The sequence below is a fragment of the Podarcis cretensis genome (genome assembly GCF_951804945.1).
Source record: "Podarcis cretensis genome assembly, chromosome: 8".
NCBI lineage: Eukaryota > Metazoa > Chordata > Lepidosauria > Squamata > Lacertidae > Podarcis > Podarcis cretensis.
In genome coordinates, this window is record NC_137177.1 from 83,696,235 (window position 1) to 83,719,946 (window position 23,712).

General features: G+C 49.9%; 1 protein-coding gene across 5 annotated transcripts; it reads right to left on the bottom strand.

Moving 5' to 3' along the window:
- Positions 1-96: 96 nt before the first annotated feature.
- On the bottom strand, positions 97-23,697 carry LOC307221942 (protein DDI1 homolog 2). 5 transcript variants are annotated; one of them, XM_079986871.1, is made up of 10 exons: positions 23,429-23,696; positions 19,205-19,334; positions 17,247-17,504; positions 16,383-16,509; positions 15,638-15,765; positions 15,136-15,264; positions 14,281-14,384; positions 13,005-13,194; positions 8,239-8,302; positions 6,501-6,638 (listed from the first exon to the last, which is right to left on the bottom strand). In XM_079986871.1, the coding sequence occupies exons 1-9, from the start codon at positions 23,564-23,566 to the stop codon at positions 8,286-8,288; spliced, it is 1,221 nt and encodes a 406-aa protein (XP_079842997.1). In that variant the 5' UTR covers positions 23,567-23,696; the 3' UTR covers positions 6,501-6,638; positions 8,239-8,285. The 5 variants fall into 5 exon arrangements, with proteins under 5 accessions (XP_079842993.1, XP_079842997.1, XP_079842996.1 ...); XM_079986867.1 differs by lacking the exon at positions 8,239-8,302 and having other exon boundaries at positions 97-6,638; XM_079986870.1 differs by lacking the exons at positions 6,501-6,638; positions 8,239-8,302 and adding an exon at positions 11,422-11,641 and having other exon boundaries at positions 23,429-23,697.
- Positions 23,698-23,712: the final 15 nt, after the last annotated feature.

A 23,712-nucleotide genomic window follows, 5' to 3' on the forward strand; every position in this document is an offset into this window, starting at 1 on the left:
CAGCTTCATTGGATGAGCACCCCCCCCCCCCCAGCTCTCCCAGCTATGTTCCAGGTGATTTTTAATGAGAAAGGGAGGAAAAAATCCGAACAACCATTATGATAAAACTTTGTTTTTATTTTTAAAAATGTTTTTACATGTTTTTCTTCTGATTGTTTATCCCCATGTATTAAAAAACAACCCAAATAAACCAAAAGTTGGCTGCCAGTTGCAGTAACAGAAAACATAGCTTGATCAGAAAAACAGCAACAAAACTCCAAATGCTCCCACAATGCTGAAGCTGTCGGTGGCAAGAACAACCCAGCCCAAACAAATAAGTTTATAGCCCAGAAGGGTGCATTGAAGCAAAACAGACTGAGGATTCCTGAGAGGCCCAGACCACTGGAGCCTGAGCTCAAGGACAGATAAGTTCTACTCAAGAATGGACACACTGAAATTACTGGGCCCAAGTTAGGTGCGTTCATTCATCTCAATGGGCCTACTTCGAGTAGGGCTAACGTTGGATCCAGAACCTTTCCTCTGTTCAGCATCTATCACACAGGGTTTATGTTCTTATGCAAAAACTAAACATTAGGGAGAACTTTCTCACAGTAGTAGCTGTTAGAACAGCAAATCCTTTGGAAGGTGACGGAAATTCCTTCATTGGAGGCTTTTAAACAGAGGTTGGATGGACATCTGTCAGGGAAGCTTCAGCTTTCCAGCTCTACATTTCTATGATTTTGTATCCAGACAGGCATTTCTCCATCTTGGCCCATACACTAGAGCAGAGCTTTCCAAACTTTTCATGTTGGGGCCAGACTTTTTAGACATGCATCATTTCACGACACAGTAATTCAGTTTTACTAGCAAACCGGAGGTTAAACGTGCCCCTTTCCAGCCCCAGGAGGAGCATTTGCACAACACACCTACACAATGCAGCCAACACACTAACGTGTCGCGACGCACAATTTGGAAAGCTGTGCTCCAGAAGTATCCCTGTGGCATGCCAAGTTTCAGATGAGGTCATGCATCCTCTTGTGAAAAAGGCCCCACCTTGGTAAGCTGTCCACCATCTTCTGCAAATTATTATCATGAATGGTGGCGGCGGCTCTGGCAACCTCTCAGATCATTATTTAAATAAAGATGTTTGCCAACACTCTTTTGTAGGGAAGCTACGCAAACTCATCCAAAACTTCTCTTACAAATTTGCAGACACCGTTGCTTGTTAATGGGGACAACTGTATTTCTAAAAGAGGTACACTATATAGACTAAAGCAGCCTATTCTACCTGGGTGCCCTCCAGATGTTTTGAACTGCAACAACATTCATCTGCCTCAGAATTCAGAATTCTTACCTATGGCTGAAGCAGATTTCCTATGAAAAACAGGCAAATCCATTAGTGGGGTAAGCTTCCCCAATTTCTCAGTTAAAGCCAACCCAGCCCTGAGGGGCTCAAGGTTTCCCAAAATATGAGGTGTTGTTTTTTTATTAAAAAAGTAAAATATAATCAGCTCAAGATTCCCACCAGCTCTGCCCCAACACTGACATGAGCCAAAGGGCAGAGTTTGGAGCCCCAAATAGCCACCTGGGAGACATTGGGTTCTGTGCCAGCTCAGAGATGGGCAAAACCGCTCAGGCCTGAGAGTCACCACCAGAAATGTGCTCAGTGGCAGAACACCTACTTTACACATTGAAGGCTGCAGCTTTAATTCCTGAAGGCATCTGCAGCCGGGAATTTCCTGTGTCTGAAACCCTGGACAGCTGCTGCCGGTCAGTGTAGGGCAGGCCTCCAAATGCCTACCCCAGGACCATCTCTTGTATTAAAGCAGGCAGCCCTAGGGGACGTAATCAAAGCTGGTAGAAGACATCCTTTAAGTCAGGCTTTAGGGCTGAAGCAAGTGGTAGTCCAAAACATTGCACAGCAGGTTCTTGCAGGGGGAAAAAATGGTAGTTGCAACTGAAGCCCAGAAGAGCAGCCCTGAAGCTGGATCACCCCAGAGGGAGCCCAGCATAGTCCAGCACCTGTTCTCTCAGTGGCCAACCAGGCATCTCAACAGGAAGTGAAGACAACCTCACTCTCCCCATTGTCCCACCACTCCAGCAACTGGTATCTCGGAAGCATTGGTGCCTCCTGACAGCACGGGCACAACATAGCCTTCATGGCTAGCATCCTCCCTGAATTTGCCCACTCCCCCTTTTAAGGCAGCCCAGGCTGGTAGCCATCACTACACCTTGCAGCAGTGAATTCCACAGTTCCACCATGCGCTGTGTGAATAAATACCTGCTTTTGTCTGCCCTCTCACCATTCAACGGACAACCCTGTGGGGTTCTACTGTTCTGAGATAGAACTACCAACACCACACATTTTGGGTTGCCCTTTTTGCAGCTTCACAATATCCCATTGGAGCCGAGGAAAACAGAACTGTGCCCAGCATTCCATAGAATCACAACTTCGGCAGTTTTATTTTCAATCTCTTTCCAAATAATCCCTAGCGTGGAATTCTCCCCCCACCACCACCACCCTGGACTAGGTTTCCACTCTAAAAGCCTTCTTTGTAAGGATTTCCCTCTTTACAGGAGGAAGAGATGAAGAGGAGGCGAAGATGTTCCTGGGTATGACAAAAGAATCCCCCTATGCCAGTATGAAGATGGAACAGAAATATTATGCAGACTTGCAGCCCAATTCTTGCTTTCAGGTCCCAGCTCACACCTACAATTGGAGCTTTAATTAGGTTTAAGCCCTAATGAAGAGATCTCGGGTTGTGTCAAGAACCACAGCACAAAGCAACACAGCTGCCCTGCCCTTTGAAAAATATAAAAGCCAATTGTCATTCCTATCAGTTCTAGTGACACTCAACACACACAGGTTCCTGGTGAGGCAGGGAGCAGAACAAAATGAAAACAAGACAGCTCTTGTATTAACTAGCAAAGCTAGATGGATTTGTGGTGGGGGCATGTTTTGCTTTGGGTCTGCTCTCTGCCATAAAGTGGATCTGTAATGTCTGAGTGATAGAAGGAACAGAATAATGGGGTGGTTAGAGTGGGGTATTGTTGAAAAGAGGGTGTCCGTTCTTTTCCTTCTCTCTCCTAGTGCCGTCTCAATATTGCTTTGCACCCAGGACAGTCCAGCCTGATTAAGTCTGACACATCTCACCCATCTTTTCAGCGGTGGACTCGGACATTTTCATGATCCTCCAGGAACGTTTTCTTCCCTGTCTCCACCATTTATTTTCTTTGCAAAATATTCTCTTAGCTGTGTGGTTCCAATGAGAGCTTGGTTCACTCAGTGCAAAAAACACACACTCCCAATTGCTCATTGCTTTTCAAACCCCAACGTAGCCGTGCACCATTTTGGTCCACTGGGAACTAGATAATCGCCATTACAATGTAAACAGAGTACTGGACAGTGCAGCAAGATAGTTACGCAAGGAAACACTCAAGCTGCAGAGTAGCCAGAACGACAGAGAATTCACTAGTTTAAACCTGAGTCTCTTTTCATACACAACAAAGACAGCTTCAGGATTTTGCAGGGCCTGCAAATATAAAGCTGAGCCCCCTGGCTTGGGTCTCCGTGTATGGCATTCCCATGGCAAACATGATACCTGATGTACCTAAAAGCCATTTCAAGAGGGGATGCCTGCTGGAGAAAAAGGCTTCTGGGTTCCTCACCTTGGAATGTGAGAGGTTTATACATACACACCCATTGGGGCCCAAATGTCATCATCTCCCACTGTGCTAACTTCGGGGCACCTTCAGAACTGATTGACAACCCAACAGCACCACATTCTAGCCCTTCCCCTTGAAGCCAAACACACACCAGGAGAGGCCGAAACAAAAAATAAATAAATTTAAAAATAGGGGGAAGGGAAAGGGCGTTTCAAAATGGACAACTCTACTGCCAAGATTTGGGTTCAGCCCCTGGGCCTCAGTGGTTATTCCTGCTCAGTGTTTTTTTTCTGGGGGGACGCAGGGGTACACCCCCCTAAACATTTTGTGAATCTTTGTACTTTTCTCCATTTACTGCATTTATTTTTCCCAGATCTGAACTATAAAATGGTGATTTTCTTGAGTCAAAATGAGAGTACCCCTAAACATTTATTTAGGGGGAATAAAGCACTGTTCCTGCTTCTAAGTTGCCAGCCTGACTGCTCATCAGCAAGGCAAGATACAGCAGCAGGAATCCAACCCAACAGTCAAGCTTGCAGGGATGGCCCCCACCATTCTACTGGCTGCGACAGATTTAGGGGCTCTTCTTAACCAGCCTAAGAGCATGCAAATGGAGTATTCTCTCAGGGACCTTTCTGATCACCACACCCGCTCCATGCAGAGCGTGGATGGTGGCATTCTTGGGGAAGTGGAGACGCTTCTGCCAGGGTCTTGGCAAACTCATGAGCTCACCTCCTCAGCTTCTGGAGCTGGCCCTGGCTTGCCCACCCCTCCTTGCAAAGCTGCATAAAGCGCCCCATTGTGACACTCTGCTGCTTGCTAAGCACCCAAGGTTCTGCAGCCCCTGTGAGCATCAACCCCATGGAGGCGAAGGATAGCCCAGAGAGCAGAGATCCTCCTGCCACGCCTGTTTCTAAGGGATTTGCTGAAGAAGAGGGACTATGTTCTACAGCTTTCTCACCTCTTAAGTTTGGCCTCTTCTTTTAAAAACAGGTTATTTAAATAAAGACTTTATTCCATTATACATTGCCTTAATCATCATCATTATCATCATCATAAAAAGTTACTGTGCTGATAGATTACCAATGCTTTGCTCCTTTTTAAAATGCCTAAATTCAACAAGGGAAAACAAGACAGCAGATACTTTGGCTGAAAATAAATGATATTCTCTCTTTTCTCCTTTTTCTTTTAAGAAAAAAAAGTGTGGCTCAATCATCGAAGCAGAATATTCTATGTAGTCGAGATACAGACTCTTTTTTGGGGGGCGGGGGAGAGTACAGGCCAGCAAGCCAGGCCGTCTTCCTGCCACGATTACGTAGGAACGACTATATTCTTGGCTAGCAAAATGAGGAGAGCAAGGTCTGCATTTCCGCCGGCATGCTCCAAAGCCTCACCAGCTTCCTGGGGTGTAAAGCCGGCCCCCACAATCTGATCAATGTCTGCAGCAGGGAAAACAGAGGGCCAGGGGGGCACAAGATCTGGGAAGCCCAGAGGCAGCAAGGGGCCAGTTGGCTCATTGAGTGGCCCCAAAGCACCTGCATTTAAGGTGTCTGGTGGTCCAGTTTCTTCCGGGAAAGAACTCTGAGAGCTCAGAGATGCATCTTGACCCATGCTGAGACGCTGGCCCTGCTCCAAAGTTTCACCACCCAGAATTAAATGAGGAGGCTGGCTTTCAGAACATTCACAGTGCGGAAGCTGAGCAGAAGCTGCCGATGGGCTCAGGGAGAGGGAAGTGCTCAAAGTAGAAGATCCTTGGATGACCAGAGCTTCCCGTTCGGACGTCACAGCCAACCTGTGGGCCTCCTGGAGGTCAATGGAGACTTGCATCCCTGCACTTTCAGGGATGGGGAGTTCCTCATCCTGGTTCTCAAGGCGTGCACATCCGTGTTCCTCTTTAAAGATCTCCCCACCTGCCGTTTGCTCTTCAGGGGCAGACGCGGACGTGCTGGTGTCTTCATGCCAAGGAACACTTAACTCCCCTTTGCAACTGACAGCAAGAAGTTGGTGAAGCTCCTTTAAGGCAGAGGAGAGGGAGACATGTGGGTCTTCCGCCTGATTGGTCAGTTGGCAACTGGGAGGGGTGGCGGGTGTATCCGATTCAAAAAATGCATTTCCTGGCTGCATCAAATCAGTGGCCGGAGTGGAGTCAACTCGCTTGGCCCATTCCACCTCCATCATGGCGCATTCTGAGCTCAGAGCAGCCAGTCCAAGGGAGCTCTGTGGATCTGAAGGGTCCTGGGTGGCTCCCACTGCAGGGTCCTCTGGCGGCAGACTCTCTGAGCTCCTTCCCTCCCCTGCAGAAAACCCCACCTCCCTTTCCATGGGGGCGTTGTCAGGGCTCTGCTTTCCATCAGCAGGGGATGGGGAAACAGCCATCTCACAGAGACGCTCCTGGTAATCTGGTACCTTCTGCATGCCCAGAAGCTGCTCATTTCCAAGGGTTTCACGTGCCTGAAGGTCTAATTGAAGCTTATATGTTTGTCTCCCTTCCTGCTGCTCTGAAGGGAAGGGTCCGTCCAGATCCTTTGGCCACCCACAAATGCCCAGCAAGTGGCTTCCTCCCTCTCCTTCAACAGCAGGCGCCAGACCAAGGGGATCGTCTTCAGCACTGGGCTTCTGCAGGCTGCCATGAGCAACTGGCTCTCGGTCCTGTGAATGAGGATGGGACCCCGTTCCAGTTTTTTCAGCCGGGGAATCATCGGAATTGGCAGAAGCAGTATGATTTGGTGGAGACAGAAGCGGCTCTTTGCCTTCCAAATTGGTTGGGCATTCAAGAAGAGAGTCCATGGACTTGGCCGCCTTGGGGCTAAGAGTCTCATCCTGGCTGCCCTCATGGGAGAAAACAGAAGGCGCAGAGACTGAACGGTCAAGCAATTGGCTTGCCAGGTCGCCGGCTTTCGGACCCATCTCTGGAAAACGGACTGGACGTTTCGTCCCATCAGAAGTTGGTAGCGATGGCATTTCTAGTGAGGTAGTTTCTTTGTCACTATTCTCTGTACAAAGGGGAGAGGAGAAAGGGGTGGGGGAAGGAGAGAGAAATGGAATGAGATTCTCCCTTTGATACATTCCATGAGCGTATATAAAACCTTCAGGAGGTACAGCCCATTAGCTTGCGTCACTGGGACTTGCTTTGGGATATGCACTCAGGGTACTGTTAAGAAATGCCTGGAGGCTGGATCAGGCCCAACCTGGATCACAGTGCTCAACCAGATGCCCCAATGGGAAGCCCCAAAGCAGGAGCTGAGTGCAAGAACACTCTCTTTTTACATGTGATTTCCAGCTACTAATATTCATATCCAAACTGCCTCCAACTGTGAAAGTAGAAAGGAAGCACCAAGGTTAGTAACCACTAGGCAAGGCTCCTGTTTTTCCACCTGCACCCCAAGTATAGTAACACTGGGGGAAGCCTTTGCCCTTGCCTCGCAGGGGGTTGGACTAGATGACCAGTCTGGCCCCTTCCCCACACTATAATTCTATGGGTCTGAGATTCCACTGGGTTGGTTTGGGACAAAGGGCCACTTGGCTTCTGTCAGAGCTGCCTCCATCAAGCAGTCACCTCACCTGTCATTATTATTATTATGCAGCATGAAACCAACAGCTGGCACCCAAACAAGCACCAGATATCTTCGTCCTCCGCCCCCTTCTTGCCCTTTTGGCAGGAAGCTGCCCATACTGCTTTGGCAGAGATACAGCATATAAATAAGGCTGAGAATCAAGAGTGGCCACAAAGCTACAGGTTTCACTGTTTCCCCCCATGCTCCAACAATATGGAATTAGTGAAACCAACATTCTTGCTAACGTTTTAAGAGTGGGCTATAAATATCCAAAACTGGGTATTTTCCCTCTTTCCCAGGGTGAAAAAAGGAGAGGGGGTTCAGTGGTAAAGTAGCCTGGCCATGTTTTAAAATATATTTTATTTCAAGCAGCTTGAAATCATCTTGAAAGAAAGGTGTATTAGAAGCAGCCCTCCCACCCGGCTGATTTGCTCAGCACTAGGCAACCTGTTAGGTTTGAGCTCGGGGGTCATCTAAGCTCCTGAAAGTACAGATCTGGATATGAGCCTCTTGCTCCCTGGTTAGTCAGTCTTGTGAGATAATCAATCCCAGAGCAAAAGGCGTTAAAAGTTTTGCTAGCTAAAATAAACATGACACTGCATTTCTGACTTGAGTTATTTGGCAAACAGTCTTAAACAAGCAGCCGGTTCTGAGGTCCGCTTTGCATCTACTCACCTGAGAAACTCCCCGGAGACCGAACAAAACAAAACTCCTGCACTTCCCCCCCACTTATCGGTTCTGGGGTGAACATCCAAAAAAGAGGCCAAGTCTGGCCAGTGGTGAGTTAATCCCTCAGAGAGTGGTGTTGAGTGTTCAGCTCCAGGCACCACCAAAAACTACTGCGCTCAAGTTGTCTGAATCGAGCACATCCACACAAATATGCCCCCTCTGCAGTTCTCTTCTCTCTGCAGTAGATGCTGGGAAGATCCAAGAACCTACTCCACGCCGACCAGGGAAGATGCCAGAGTAGGCAGGAGCTCCTTTAAAGTCCCCACCCCTGCAACCCCCGTCAAGGAGATGGAAGAGCTCGGTGGAATACCTGGTCTGTGGCCCACTCCAGCGGCAGCAAACCCCACACAACATGCATCAAGGCTTCTGGCGTTCTGTTTGGATTAGGAGACAAACACACCAAACTCGGGTTAGCACACACGCACATGCACCACGACTCGGGAGGTGGCTTGCAGCCCTCGCGTGGGTCCTGATGTCACGGTCTGCTTTCCTGTCCCCTCCCATTCCTGCATGCAACTTAGCAGCTCCTCGCGGCTGGGACTTCTTCCAGGAACGATCCTCAGCTATCTTAGCCTCACAATGCACACTGAATTGCTTTTTAGAACGGGTCAAGAACTGTCCGCTTGCTCTCCAGTCGAGGTCTGGTGTGGATGGGCACTGGTGGGGCTCCTGTCTTCTATTCTCAACTAGCATTGATTTTTGGCACTGCATGCTGCTGGTCAGCCGCTTCTGGGCCACTTTCTGAGCCTGAGCACTGGGTTCCTCTCTGCCTCCCTGCCATCCAGATCTCGATGCTCTGCGAGGAAGGGACTCTCTGGCTGCCTTAAGATCTCCTCTGCGCTACCTCTTCAGAATTTCTTCCTGGCTCTAGTTGACTCAATCAGCTCAAGTGATAAGGTAGGGCTTGCGAACCCTGCGCAGGCACTGCCCCAGCTGGTCCCTAGGGAGGGGGGGCCACAGCTCCATCATCTGCCGCAAACCAACAAAACCAATGAGGGCTCAAAACTAGAGAGGGAGGAGGCCCCCAACATTGCCTCTGCGGGGTGGGGGGAAACACCGTACCTTTCGCTCTATAAGACGCACGCGACCATAAGACGCACCTAGTTATTAGGGGAGGAAAACAAGAAATAAGAAGCCTCCTGAGCGAAGAGGTAGCGCACCGATCCTGCTTGCTCTCCTGGCTTCAGCGAAAGCAAGTCTCCTGGCTTTCCCCCGACCTCTCGCAAGAGCCGCACTCTCTTTAAAGGGAGCGCAGCTCTTGGGAGCTTTTCTGGGAGGTGGGGGAAGGGACAGAGCCACGCACTCTGTCCCTTCCCCCACCTCCCGCAAAAGCCAGGATAGCTGCACGAAGCCTCTGCAGGGCAGCGGGATGAAGGCTCCCCTACAGAGGCTTTGCGCAGCTAAGCCAGAAGCTAGAACAGCGAGAGGGAGCACTGTGCAGTGCTCCCCCTAGCTGTTCTGGCTTCTAGGGTAGCCCGTGAAGCCTGCATTCGCTCCATAAGACACACACATTTCTCCTTACTTTTTAGGAGGGGAAAAGTGTGTCTTATAGAGCAGAAAATACGGTGTTTTAAAAGTAATTCAGGATGGCCAGACTTGCAGGGGGTGGGGAGGTGTGCAGGACAGCAGCAACATTGGATGGGGAACATGGAGGAACAGTTATCAAATGCGTAACTCAAGAATGGAATGCAAGCTTTCCTTTGCTAAAGATTTTCAAGGCAGAAAATTGACAGTGGGCATCACAAGGAGTGACTCCACGTCTTCCCGGGGTTATCAAGTGCTGTTTTTATTTTTTTATTTCATAATTTCTATACAGCTTGATTGTAAAACAAAAACCTCAAAGCGGTTTACAAAAAATAAAACAGTAATAGTATCACACTAAGAAAAATTTAACAAAAATAAAGAGTTTGAGAGAGCTAAGATAACACACTAACAGATGGATTTCTTACAAATGTAGAAATGGCATCTGTAATAATGCCAGTTCAGCCGATCAAAGTTGCCATGTGGGCATATATGGGGTAAGGCAATCTCGTTGTTGGCACCTGTCTGTCTCAAGAGACAATGCAGTGCGCCTCTGGGAGTGAAGTCAGGTGTTAGCAGCACCAAAGAGACCTCCCTGGGATGCAAGCCTAGACAGTGTGTGTCTGGGAGTCCTGGGCTCCCCAGGTGCTCTTGGCCTCGCTGATGGTGGTCCAAAGGAAAGCAGAGCAATACGTCTGGCACCAGCTTGTCTTGCAGGAGTTGCTGGAAGGAGGCTGACAAGGCGCCATCCAACTGCCTTAGGGACTCCACTCCAGATTTCTGTTTACTCCTTAGCCTTTCCTTCTCCCAAAAATATCCCGTGGAGGTTTTGGATCCAAGGTTTCCTTCTCCTAGATGGGCTACCTTCCCAGGTAGACAAGCCCCACCTGCCCCCTCTCAGTAGGTTCCCATATAAATATGGGTGTTGTTGTTACTTTGTGCCCCCTAGGCTGGGTGCTCTGTGCAGTGCAACTGCTTGCACTGCCCTAAATTCCCTCCAGATGTTCTTGGGATGCCTAGTCCCTGCTTGCAGGGCCAGTGGCTGAGGATGATCTGCATCAGCCTGCCAGCTGCTGAAGCCTTCTTTCTCTGCCCCTTTGCCACAAGCCCTTGGGCCCCACAGAAGCCTCAGCCCTGGCTCTTGGGCATGTTCCAGGGTTTATGTGGCACGTGAGCAAAAGCCTATCAGGTGATCTCGTAGGTAAACAAACATTAGCTTCGGGAAAGAGCATCTAAGCTGCGCTTCACTGCTGTGGGTGAGAACGTGGTCAAAGGCTTTCCACATCACCCCACATGGCAACCAGACAGGCCTGGTTCAGCTTTACAAGACTGAATGTGCTGTGGAGTAGTGGTGAATGTTAGAACCCACCACTACTCCAAGCCCCTAGCTCCTAAACAAAGGGCCATCCTCCTTTGCCTAAAACACCAAAAATTCTGGTGCATTTCAGGTAAATCACAGCAGCCACTACAGTGGTGCCTCGCAAGACGAAATTAATCCGTTCCGCGAGTCTCTTCGTCTTGCGGTTTTTTCGTCTTGCGAAGCACGGCTATTAGCGCCTTAGCGGCTATTAACGGCTTAGCGGCTATTAGCGGCTTTAAGAAAAAGGAAACAAACTCGCAAGAACTCGCAAGACATTTCGTCTTGCGAAGCAAGCCCATAGGGAAATTCGTCTTGCAAAACACCTCAAAAAATGGAAAACTCTTTCGTCTAGCGAGTTTTTCGTCTTGCGGGGCACCACTGTAGTAAGGAGCAGAGGGGTCTGCCCACTCAAATGCCCGGGCAGAAGCACTGGGGGAAGGGGAGAAATAGCCTGGCAGAGAAAAGGGAGAGAAGGTCGAGGAACGGCAAGCTGTTGCTTCATCGAGACAGGCATGAAGGCCGCCTGCCCCACCCCCTGCCCTCCTAAGCACTCCTGTCTCTCCTTGAGGTGGGCCAGGGGTCTCCGAACAAAACTCGAGACTGAGCTAGATGTGTTGGAACGGGAGGCTTTTAATGTCAGGACTGGAGTACAAAGCAATTCCCCTGGCATGCTGTTTTATCCAAGCTGTGTAAGGCCTGGGCGAGGGGAGTGCCAGGCATTAGAAGATGACGCACTGGGAGGTCCTGTGGCGGGCAGAGGCTCCCGAAGACAGGCGACGCTCCCTCCGCAGTCTCCTCTCCTCCTGTCTTCTGACTCGGATGTCTCGGGCAACTGCAACTGCAACTAACGCATCCATAGGTGGTGGTGGGGAGGTGGGTGAAAGCATCAGTTGAGGTCCTCGCATTTTACCGGGCCAAGATACTTGGTCCTAACTTTACTTCAATATAGGACGCAGGTGGTGCTGTGGGTTAAACCACAGAACCTAGGGCTTGCCGATCAGAAGGTCGGCGGTTCAAATCCCCGCGACGGGGTAAGATCCCGTTGCTCGGTCCCTGCTCCTGCCAACCTAGCAGTTTGAAAGCACGTCAAAGTGCAAGTAGATAAATAGGTACCGCTCCAGCGAGAGGGTAAATGGCATTTTCATGCGCTGCTCTGGTTTGCCAGAAGCGGCTTAGTCATGCTGACCACATGACCCAGAAGCTGTACGCCGGCTCCCTTGGCCAGTAAAGCAAGATGAGCGCCGCAACCCCAAAGTCGGCCATGACTGGACCTAATGGTCAGGGGTCCCTTTACCTTTCCCTTACTTCAGTATGCTTAGCTTTGCAAGAGGGGCTGGGCCACAATGACCCCTTGGGTCCTTTCCAACTCTACAGTTCTATCCTATGATTCTATATGCGCTGTTCTGCTGCTATGGAGGACACCTAGCCAGGCTTGTAAGGCGGGGACAATCCTGCTTTGGGACCAAGGTGGAAGCAGGGCCCACAGAGAGTAGGAAGGGGCCTCTGGTGCCTTCCGAGTCTTATTGGTTGAGCAGCCAACAAAGCTCAGTGGCCAGGAAGGCAGCCTTGGGCCTGGGTTCATCATTGACTGGGGAGCCTTGGGAAAGCCAGTGTCTTGCAGCCGAGCCTACCTCACTGAGTTGCTGTAAGGCTAAACCACCACCGCGCTCCTTGGCAAGTGGGTTACAAAGGTAACTACGATTCCTTTTATAAAATTTCTAAGCAAACGGGGTTCTGCAACTTTCAACTGATTAACTGGTTAGGTTAATAAGGGTTTAATAGATTAACAAATTAAAAAGTCACAGGCACCATCTCTAGGAGGTTTAAGGAAGAAGCCTCTAGGCTTGGCATGCTCTTAAACCAGCTTAGTGCTCTCCAAGCGCTTCAGACTACAACTCCTCTCGGTCTCAGCCTTTGCAGTGGCTTGCACAAAAACAGCCAGCCAGGTTGGCAAAGGGGAAACGAGGGAGGCTTCTGTCGACAGAAACACAGAGGGAGCCACCTTATGTGGAGCCAGAACCTTGGGCCCATCTAGCTCAGCACTGACCTACACTGGCTGGCAGCAGCTCTCCAGGACAGCAAGCAGGGAGGGGCTCTCCCAACCCTACACCTAGAGATTCCAGGGACTGGGCCTGGGGCCCTTTGGCATGCCAAGCAGGTGTCTTGCCACTCCACCTTGCGTATCCTTGCAGTACCTGCTTCGTCGACGGACTTCTGTATGGCTTCTGCCAGCTCCTGGTCTGCGATCTCCTCGGGCCGCACGTCCTCTCGCCCCGCCCCGTAGGCCAACCTCGCACACTCGGGGAGCTCCCCCTCCGGCAGGAAGGTCGTCTGGGAGCCGGTAGTGCCAATCACCAGCACGTTCTTCTTGAGGTCTATGGAACACTGGTGGTGGGTGAGAAGGAGCAGAGATCCTGGTTAGGGGACACCAGGGGAGCTTCATTGCTCTCAACTGCAGGCAATGCCCTAATGCCAGACAGCTTCAAATGAATGTGACAGGTAAAGCATTCAAATGCCCTGAATCCATTCAGTTACCTTCCCTCAGTATAATATAGAGCCCATGGTTTTTAACCATCTTGTTTAACCATTATGTCTATGCCAAAAGTAGTTCCAGCTGCTACCTTCCTCGCAGTCACATACCTGTGGCTTAGTTGCTTTGGTTTTATTTTACATTTGTTTTTGTTCAACAGTGAACAAAAATAATTTTATTTTTCTTATAATAAATTCCTATTGAATTTTCAAAAAATATTAATATAATGATTTTCTCTTTTCTCTACTTCCCACCCCATTTTCCATGGTGTTTTAATTTCTCCCCCCTCTGCTGCTCACTGCATTCTATTTCTTATGCCAACACATCAAAACTGTATTCTCCAATTCCTTCTGTGGCATGCGAGGTCACTGAACTATACTATCTCCTTAAGTAGTCCTAAAAGGGCTTCCATACTTCCACAAAACAATCATTGTTAGATTCTCTTATTCTGGCTGTTAACTTTGCCAATTCTGCATAGTCCATCATTCTTCTTTGGTGGGAACTTCTTCCTTCCAAGCGGTCCTCAATTGTTTATGGACTATGTATACTCCTATCAAATCCTGATAGCAGTTAATTTGCAGGATTTCTGTATGACGCTTAAAAAAACCCTATTGAACATACAGTGGTACCTCGGGTTAAGAACTTAATTCGTTCCAGAGGTCTGTTCTTAACCTGAAATAGTTCTTAACCTGAGGTGTGCTTTCGCTAATGGGGCCTCCCGCTGCTGCTGGTGCACAATTTCCATTCTTATCCTGGGGCAAAGTTCTTAACCTGAAGCAACCACTTCCTGTTTAGCGGAGTTTGTAACCCAAAGCGTCTGTAACCCGAGGTACCACTGTATTTCTTTTTTTAAAAAGCTAGAAGCTGCTGGGCAAGGACCACACACAGAGACACTCACACAAACACATTTCAGAGGATGCGGCCCCCTTTGCCAGCCTCACCTGGTGCCTCTTCAGCATGTCCAGTCCCAGGAGCATATCCATGGGCTGCTCCTCCAGGATGGAGAACGAACAAGGCAGGAAATCTCCTTCAATCTGGACCTGAGCTAAAGCAGGTTGGGGGTGGGGAGGAGAGAAGAGAGACTGGCATATTAACCAAACCAATCCAATTCAAATAACTTCATTGTTCTAGCTGTTGGCCATGACAAGTCATATTAACGTAAGCAGCTGCCCGAAGCAGGATCAGGCTAGAATTCCCACCCAAGTCCAGCACCCTGTTCTCCCAGTGGCCATCCACACGCAGGATTCAAGCACAAGAACAACTTTTCCCCAATTGTGATTCCCAGCCACTGGCACTCAGAGGCATTTCATAAACATTCAGAGCAGTATTTCGTAAATATCACTGCAGACATATCTGAGATCATGGTCTTTCCAACAAGTGGCTCCTGTCCAAGTTTGTTAAATGTTGTGAGGATCCTATGGTATTTTAAAATGTGATTTTTTGGGGGGTGGGAGGTTATTGGGTTGTTGTTTTTATTTTGATTATTGAAGTTTTATATTTTGATTTTATTCTGTGAACCTCCCTGAGACCTCCGGGTATGGGGTGGTATATAAATTCAATAAATAATAATAATAAAATAAATTTCCTGCCTCTGACAGCAGAGGGAACACAGAGCCTCTACCCTCCTCTGTGAATCTAGCTCATGCTCTCTGCAAGTTGGCGGTCATCACTGCCTCCTGTGGGATAAGAGTTCCACTTTGTGCTGCCTGCAGCAGCCTCGACTCTGGCTCTGGAAGCAGGGGGCTCCCCACCCTCCCTGCCCTGCCAGCCAGCTGCAAGGAATCTGCCGCCCTTACCCAGGTGGACCCTGCCAATGATCTTCTGGGTCCCCACGCCTTTGGCAATGCCTGCCCACCTCCGGTCCACCAGCCGCATGATGTTGCACCTCTCTGCGCACGCTTGGCTCATGATGGTCATCTGTGCCCCTGCCAGAAATACAGCAGCCGGTGTTAAAAGGCACACCCAACCTCTTCCCAGGGAGCAAAAGGGGCAGCTGCCCCATACCCTCCCCATTATGGGGGCAATGCTTGGGAAAACATTTGCCTCTGGGGGCAAGGCTCTCTCAGAAGCACAGCAGAAATTTAGCATTAAGTGCACAGGACCAAGGCAAGGGGTTGTAACCAACAGAGGTTTACTCAAGAGTAGACCCAGCACTGGAAGCAGCCCAATGTCTTGTTGGGTGACAAGAGCAAGTTTGGCATAGCGGTTAGCATGTGGGACTAGGATCCGGGAAGCCAAGGTTCAATCCTCGCTCAGTGGGTGACCTTGGGCCAGTTGCTGTCTCTTAGCCTAACTCACCTGAGTCCACAAAAGCTTTCACAGGGTGGCCGTTGACTTTGCAGTTGATGTAGAGCATCACCACCTGGCCAAAGCTCTCCGGGGCCTCCTCCATGGCGATCGTCATGTTCTCCTCGATGTTCTGCTGCCTGGATCCAACATCAATACACGGGTGAAGGGCAAGCATTAACCGCCAGCACCATGGATTGGGCTGACTGCCACGTGCTCCATGCCAGAAGCAGAGCAACCCCCCTGGGTCAGAAGGTGAAGCTGACAACAGGGCTGACCCACAGCAACACAGCAGGCCTGGCCTCGTGCAGGGCCCCCGAGATACTTCACAGGTTAGCTCTCTGTGTGCATGCATGTGTAGAGATGCTGCCTGAGATTCTTTCCCACCTGCTCTGTACAGAGTCAGACCCTTGGGTCCATCTAGCTCACTACGGTCTGCACTGACAGGCAGCAGCTGTCCAGGGTTGCAGGCAGGGAGTCTCTTCCCAAACCTACCTGGAAATGCCATTAGGAGCTGAACCTGGGACCTTCAGTTTGCAAGGCAGACACTCTGCCATTGAGCTACAGCTCTTCCTCATAAACCCAACAGATGTGGGTTTGAGGATACCTGTTGCCCCCACCTCCTTAGAGGTCAGGGAGGCGCAGGAGTTCAGAGAAGGCTCAGCCAGGAGGCGACAAATCTGCACTACGTTTGCTCCAGGTTTGAAACCAACAAGCCACTTGCACCCCCAGGGGTGGCTCCCTGACCTTTGCCTACCTAATGTCCTCTTCGATCTTGGCCTGAGCCTCAAGATCAAAAGGGTCGGCGGAGAACAGGCGGATTCTCTCCTGCTCCCGGCGGGCTCGATCTTGCTGCTGCTCTACAAGCACCCGGGTGAACTTCTCTAGAGTAAGGAAAGACATTTACAATAGCGACTGGCAGGAGGAGGAGCACCAGGAGGAATGGAAGAAATTTAAAGACTATTTAGCTAAATATGTTAAGATAATTTAAATAGAATTACTTGCAAGTATCAGATTGGCCTAGGATTTAAATATGGGATGTTATAGAATAATATGCTTAAAGTTAAAATGAAAAGAAAGAAATATGTTAATTGACTAAGTAAATTTTATGTGAAAATAGTTTTGGAAAACTGCTACAATGATTTATATGGAAACTCAGCCAGAGCGATTCGAGGAAGACACTTAACAATGTTAACAAAAGTGGAATTATTATAGCCATGATAAATGTTTGTTTCTTGTTTTTTTCCCCTGTTTGTTATAAACTTGGAAAACTAATTAAAAAAAATTGGGGGGGGGGGGATACAATAGCGACTGGCAGCCACAGCTAGCGTTTCTGTGGCACGCCTTGACAGCTCACGAAGCGCTCCACGTGCACCACCCAGCTCCAGTTTCTTTCCAAACACTCCTCACTTCCCTCCTCTCCCCAAATCCTCGTCCGTCTGGGATAGTGCAAAAACCAGGAAGTCAAACCATGCACCCACCCACCCATTTGAGCGCAGCCATGTGGCTAAAGCACCCATTCTTCTGCCCGTCATTGCAGCCTTGCAGCAAGTCACCCCAAAGAATCCAGAGGGTTTCTTCTCCTCCGGCACAAACGCTCCACGCCAGGGGAGATACTCACCCAGGTCCCCGCTAAGCAGAGCCTCTGCTAGAGGTGGGTTGCGCTCCTTCAGCAGGGAAAGCTCGTGGGGATTGGCCAGCAACATGTCTCTCAACAGCGCCGGGTTGTCCAAGCCCTGCGGTGGGGAGGGGAACTCGGGAGGAGACGGGCCGGGCTGCGAGGAGGGCTGCTGCGCTGGGGGTGCCAGTGAGGGCAGCTGGGGAGGCTGGCCTGAAGTCCCAGGAACCGTGATGCTGCTGAAGTCTATCCTGGGCAAACCTAGGCAGAGGGGAATTAACAGAACAGTTCATACTAGCCCTGGTGATTTTTACCCTATGGGGGGACGACGACCCCAAGGCCCAATCCCCTCTGATACACACATAAACCATAGCTGCCAACTTTTCCCTTTTCTTGCGAGGAATCCTATTCGGAATAAGGGAATTTCCCTTAAAAAAAGGGAAACTTTGACAGCTATGCACATATGCACACACACACACACACAGCCATGCCAAGTATCCAGCCTCCACAATTTAGTTCAGCAGGTTGACAAAATAATAGAATCACAGAATTGTAAAGCTAGAAGGGACCCCCAATGGTCATCTAGTCCAACCCCCGGAAATGCAGGAACCAGAGTGAAATAATCATGGACAGGATGGCCATCCAACCTGTGCCTAAAGTCCTGCTATGTAGGAGAGTCCACACCCTTCTGAGAGTGTTTGGTCCACTGTCAAACAGCTCTCCCTGCCAGAATGTTTTTCCTGACGTTTAGCCAGACTCTCCTTTCTTGTAACTTGAACTCATCGGTTCAAGCCCTGCCCTCTGGAGCAGCAGAAAACAAGCTTGCTCCATCTTCCATGTGACAGCCCTTTAGATATATGAAGATCCAGTCAAGAGACACAGCAATGGTAGCTCTGGGATCACAGCAGCCTCTACCACGAGGAATCTCCTGCTTTTTCCTCCTGGGCAAGCAAAGGCCGGCTCCAGGGAAGAGGAAGCTCACAAGTGTCCTTACGGTCTCAGCATGTGCAGAGCATGACAAGGAAGCAATGCTCAAGAGTGCAGCAGTAGGAACAGCGGTGAGCAGAAGGCAATTTCCCAAAGCAGGACAAGAGGAAGAGGCTGGCTCAGCCCACAGTTTCATAGAGTTACAGAATGCAGGAATCCCACCCACAGCTGCCCCTGGGTGGGCTCGAACCACCAAACTTCTGGTTAACAGTAAGACACACTGGCTCAGAAACCTTTTAATGAAACCGTTATTTAAGACAGTGCAATAAAAAAATTAAGATCTTATATATATATATAATGAATGTTCATAAATGTACCAACCAAGCACAAACATAGATATGTGGACCACATGTCTGGAGCAGCAAACCATTTTGACTCCCAAACTGACCAAATGTTTTCTCTGCAAGGAGGGAGGGCAGGAATTGGGTAATCACCATTTCAAAGGAATGGACAGACTACCAGGAAAGGCAATCAGATAAGGCATTATCAGATAAACTGGCAGACAGGAAAAACAACAACATTCAAATTTCTGTTGTAGACCACCTTTTCTGTGATGTAGGTATGATGTATGGAGGGGTGGTCTTGAGCTCTAGGGCAGGGAATTTAAAATGTCTATATAAGGGCAGGCACACCTTTGTTCTGGGTCCTCCTCCATCCTCCTGCCGGAACAGGAACACCCTGTTACAACAGCTTTAATAAAGATCAGGCTTACTAGCTGCTTTGCTTCTCAATATTCTCTGGTTGGCCTCTGTTATTTTCTCCTACCAATAGGGAACCCACGTAAGGACTCTATATGGGGCTCTTGGATACCCCATAAGGGGAAAGGGGCAGATTTTGTTTACAACAACAGCAAAATTAAATGGTTAGAGAATCAACAGACTCCTAGGCTCAATGTGACCTGAGTCCTGTGGACAGCCCAGACCACGGAGAAGTCTGACAGGGACAGGGTGGGGTGAAGAGGGAGCCTTCCTCACCGGGAAATGGAGCTGGGGGCCGCACCCCCGCATTCTCCACTTGCTGCAGGATCACCACGTCACCGTCTTTCAAGCCGTAAGAAGCCAGCGAACGGTGGTTGTCAGTCAGGGGCTGCTCTGCATAAACAATCTGGGAGACAAGGGAAGGCTGGTTAATAAACAACTCACCACATCTGACTAAGAGAAAAGGACTGCCAAGAAAGCTCAGACACGAGAGAATAAATGTCCGCACTCCACTGCTGCCTGGACACACACAGGATGGAAGATCCCCAGAGGGATCTGTGAGGACCAGGCCTTAAGCAGGACAGACTCAGCTTGCCTCACTTTTGCTAGCCAATAGCGTGCCAGAAGAATGAGGACTGGGGGCTTGTGCTGTGCTTTGGACTGATTCAGGACATGTAACGCAATGTTTTCCCCTCTGGAATACCCTCCAATCAGATGTCAAGGAGATAAAGAACTACACAACTTTTAGAAGACATCCGAAGGCAGTCCTGTATCAGGAAGTTTTTAATGTTTGACATTTTATTATGTTTTTATATGTGTTGGAAGCTGCAACCCAGCTGGATAGACGGGGTATAAATATTTTTTAAAATTAATTATTATAAGAAACCTGGCATTTGCAGGGGGAACTCCTTCCACATTTCCCTGCGTAACCACACTCAAAACCACAGATAATGCTATCGTTATCTTGTTTTGCTTCATGAAACCTGCACTGGAAGTCAATGGCCTGAGAGATAACACTGAAACACAGGACTGCTGGCTATCAGGTGAGCGCCTTATGACAGCTTTGCATCTAAACACTTTCAAGGCAGACAAGAGGGGGCAAGAAAACGCCATGTCAGCGAAAGAGCAGGCTTGATGGAGGAGGGAGATTGGAGAGGGCTTTGCTGAATTCCCCACACAAAGCCTCAGGCAGGTAAGTATCACTTTCGCTTTCCAACTTATAGTTTTGACATCCTATGGCACAGCCCTAGACAAAGACAGCCCAGGAGCAAAAGAGCCACACTTGACTCAAACAGTTCACAAAAGCAGCCAAGTCAGGGGCTCTTCTCTGAACTGATCCAGGTTATGAAACACACACTACTTACACCAGCCAGCAGGCACGGAGCAGGGAGCTCTTTGGCCTCCAGGAAGTCGCTTCTCCTCCCAGTCCCAAGCCACCATTAGGAGTTGGCAAAAGTCGTGCACACCTCTACTGTGGGATGCGTCATTCACAGTGCAAGATGGGAATTAAAAAGCAGCTCCTCCAGAGCCGCCCACAAGCCTGAGCAATCTTGCCCAACTGGCACAAAGGATTGTGGGTGAGCCAGTTCTATCAGAGGCAGGAGCCACCTCCGTCAAGGGAGGGGCGCCAGGAAACGCAGCAAAGGCAAGTGCATGGGGTTCCAGTACCAGGAGACACCTGGCCAGCTCTCTGAGAGGTGGGCATGGACTGGGCTGGATCCCTCAATGTTTCACTGGGGGAACATCTCCCCCCCTCCCGCAACCCACCAGCCCTGTTCCCCTCCAGCTTCCTTCTATCACCAGTCCATAATGTGCAATATGAGAAGGAGGCAGGGAGAGAGATTGAGGAGGCAGGACAGAAGGGGCGTAAAAGGAGGCCCAGTGAGTCAAGAGGGGCTCCCTACTCTGAGACAAGGATCCGGGGGCCCATCTGGGAGGTCCACGGTGTTTACTGCCCCATGATGTTTACTGCCTGCATGAAGGGAGCAGTTTAGCTATGGAGGCGGGAGAGAATTCACAGCTTCCCACAATCTTAAAATAGACGGTCATGATACTCTGGCGCAAGAGTCCGGGGAAGGACCTCACGTTGCCAACCCAAGATGAGCCGGACACTCACTCCTCTGTGCCAGGCGGTTGCCTCATCCTGCAAAGTCCTGTTGACTGCAAGAGATTTCCAAAGAGACTTCCAAGCTAGGAGGTCCTCCTTTTGACTCCCTACCTTCCCATGGGACAAGGTTGATTCCAACTAAGCTCTACTCCAGATAAGACTCGCTGGCATTGGTTGGTCTTCATTCATTCAGGTGTGTAGGGCCTGGTGCACTCCTGAGAAACATGAACCACACCACGGAGACTCCTCTGGGTGGTTACAGGGGCCAGATCAGCATAACTATCTTCTAAGCTGAATTATTATTTATTTAAATTTACCACTTGCCTTTCGCCCTAAGAACCCAGGGCAATTTGCAACTATTTAAAACACAACATTAAAAACTGTTTTAAACAACTTACAATCACAAGAACAGGGTCAAAGCCCAGGGTAAAGAGGTGCCAGGGTAAACACAGACAACCCTAAAAACCTAGCCTCTCTACCTTAGTGGCAAAGCCCCTGCTTGGCATGCAGAAGGTCCCGTCTTCACTTTCCACCAGGATCTCCAGGTAGGGCTGCGAAAGACCAAGGCATGAGAGCAGCTGCTAGTCTGTGTCAGCCACACTGGGGCAAACCGGTTGACTTGGCCCCCAAAGCAGCTTAAGCTGCTTTCATTTTTACAGACCCACAGCCGGAGGAAGTGGGCCCCACCCCAATCCCTGATGCAAGATGCTCCTAGGGGCTTTGCTCTCCCACTCTGCTTTTAACAAGCTGCACACTGTGGCACGCAGAGACCGCCGACACTGCCTCCTTTATCAGTCTCTCGCGAAAAGCCAGGCAGAGTTTTATCACATATCATGAGGAGCCACCAACAGAGCCAACTGCAGCACAGCACCCAACAAACACCCCACCAAGGATGCCTCCTACACAACCAGAGCACAAGTTGTTGCTGGGCTACCACCCCATCACTGGCCACACTGGGAATTGGGAGTCTGACAATACCTGGAGAGCCACCAATGCCACTTGCTTTTACTGGCCCTAGCTACCTCCAATGCTATTTTTCCTTCTTTTAACGCAGGGACTGAGAAACCGCAGCCCCCCTGGATGCTGCTGGCCTTCAGCTCCCTGGTCATGCAGGATCACTGATGGGAGTCCAGCAATGTCTAGAGCAGTGGTGGCCAAACTTGGCCCTCCAGCTGTTTTTGGATTACAACTCCCACCCTCCCTAGCTAATAGGACCAGTGTCCAGGGATGATGGGAATTGTAGTCCCAAAACAGCTGGAAGGCCAAGTTTGGCCACCACTGCTCTAGAAAGTTCCAGGTTGGGAAAGGGTGCTTTGATCCACCTGGAAGACACCCATCCAATGTTAGCTAGGCATACTCGAGAATAGCCCACACTGAAGCCAATACAGTAATGGGCTTATGAAGCAACCCCACCCCATTAGATGCAAATGTGTCTACTCTTGAGTACAGGTGGCTAACACTGGACAGATACTGTCCATTTGGTTGTATAGCCAATGTGGGTCCTACTCAGCGGAGACCCACTAACAATAATTGGACTGAGTTAGTCTTTATTCATTTAAAGAAGTCTGAGAAGAGCTAGTGTCTAATTTGGACTGTGCTTGGCACTGAAATTTGTTGATTTCTTTGGCAACGCTAACCCTACACAGAGTGGACACAATTTTAATAAATGGGCATGGGTAACTTTGCTCCATTCCCTTCAATGGGTCTACTCTTGGTAGAACTTACATGGATATGACCCACGGAGTTGGGCACCCTGAAGCTTTTCGGAGGGGGACAACTATCCCCACCACTGCTTTTACTAATCATATCTTTACCATATTCACATACCACTTTTTTGCCAAAGGTGCCCAAAGCAAATTAGAGTTTAAAAGGCAAATGGTGCAACATGCAAAGAGGCGATTTGCATGTGACTTACACACAGGATAATTATTTAAAAATAAATAAAACATGACTAAAACCTTAAGAAAGCAGATATATGGGGGAGGGGAGGGAGAAATACACACACTGCTGGGTCAAGACCCCATTCACCCAGCTGGGGAAAGCCGGACCCATGCATCCAAAAGGTGATCTCTACTCAAGAGGAGACCCTTCCATAGGCCTGCAGAGCTGGAAGGGGTCAGGGACGACTAGGGTCATCTAGTCGCACCCCCGCCCCGCCCTTGCAAATGCAGGAACCACAGCTAAAGCCGAAGTTGATTAAAAAGCAAGGAAGGCCGGATTAAGCCGCCCTCGTTTTAAAAGAGGGTCTACTCGGAGTAAGAGGGGGAGGCGCGCGAGAGCACACACGGAGAGACACACGTGCCCCTTTGGCCTCGCCTTATTTCCCCCCTCCGTTCTCTTCATGTCCCAGCCCAGGGCGCGCGCACCCTTCCCCCTCCCGGGCGCGCGCTGACCTGGCTCTCGGCGGCGGGGATGCCGGACTCGAGCTCGCAGAGGGCGCGGAAGTTCTGGAGCTCGAAGTCGGCGTCGACCTGGAGCGAGAAGGTGAGCTCGGAGCGGTCGCGCCGCAGGCAGAAGACCGTCAGGAGCATCGCTCGGCCGACGGGGTTGCCGGGTGGGAAGCGAACGCGCGAAGGACGGCAGAGCGGATCCGGAGCCCGCCTGGCTGAGCCCCAGCTCGCCCGCCTGCCTCGCCTCAGAGACGCCGCAAAGCGACGCCGCGTTTACGGCAGCGCCT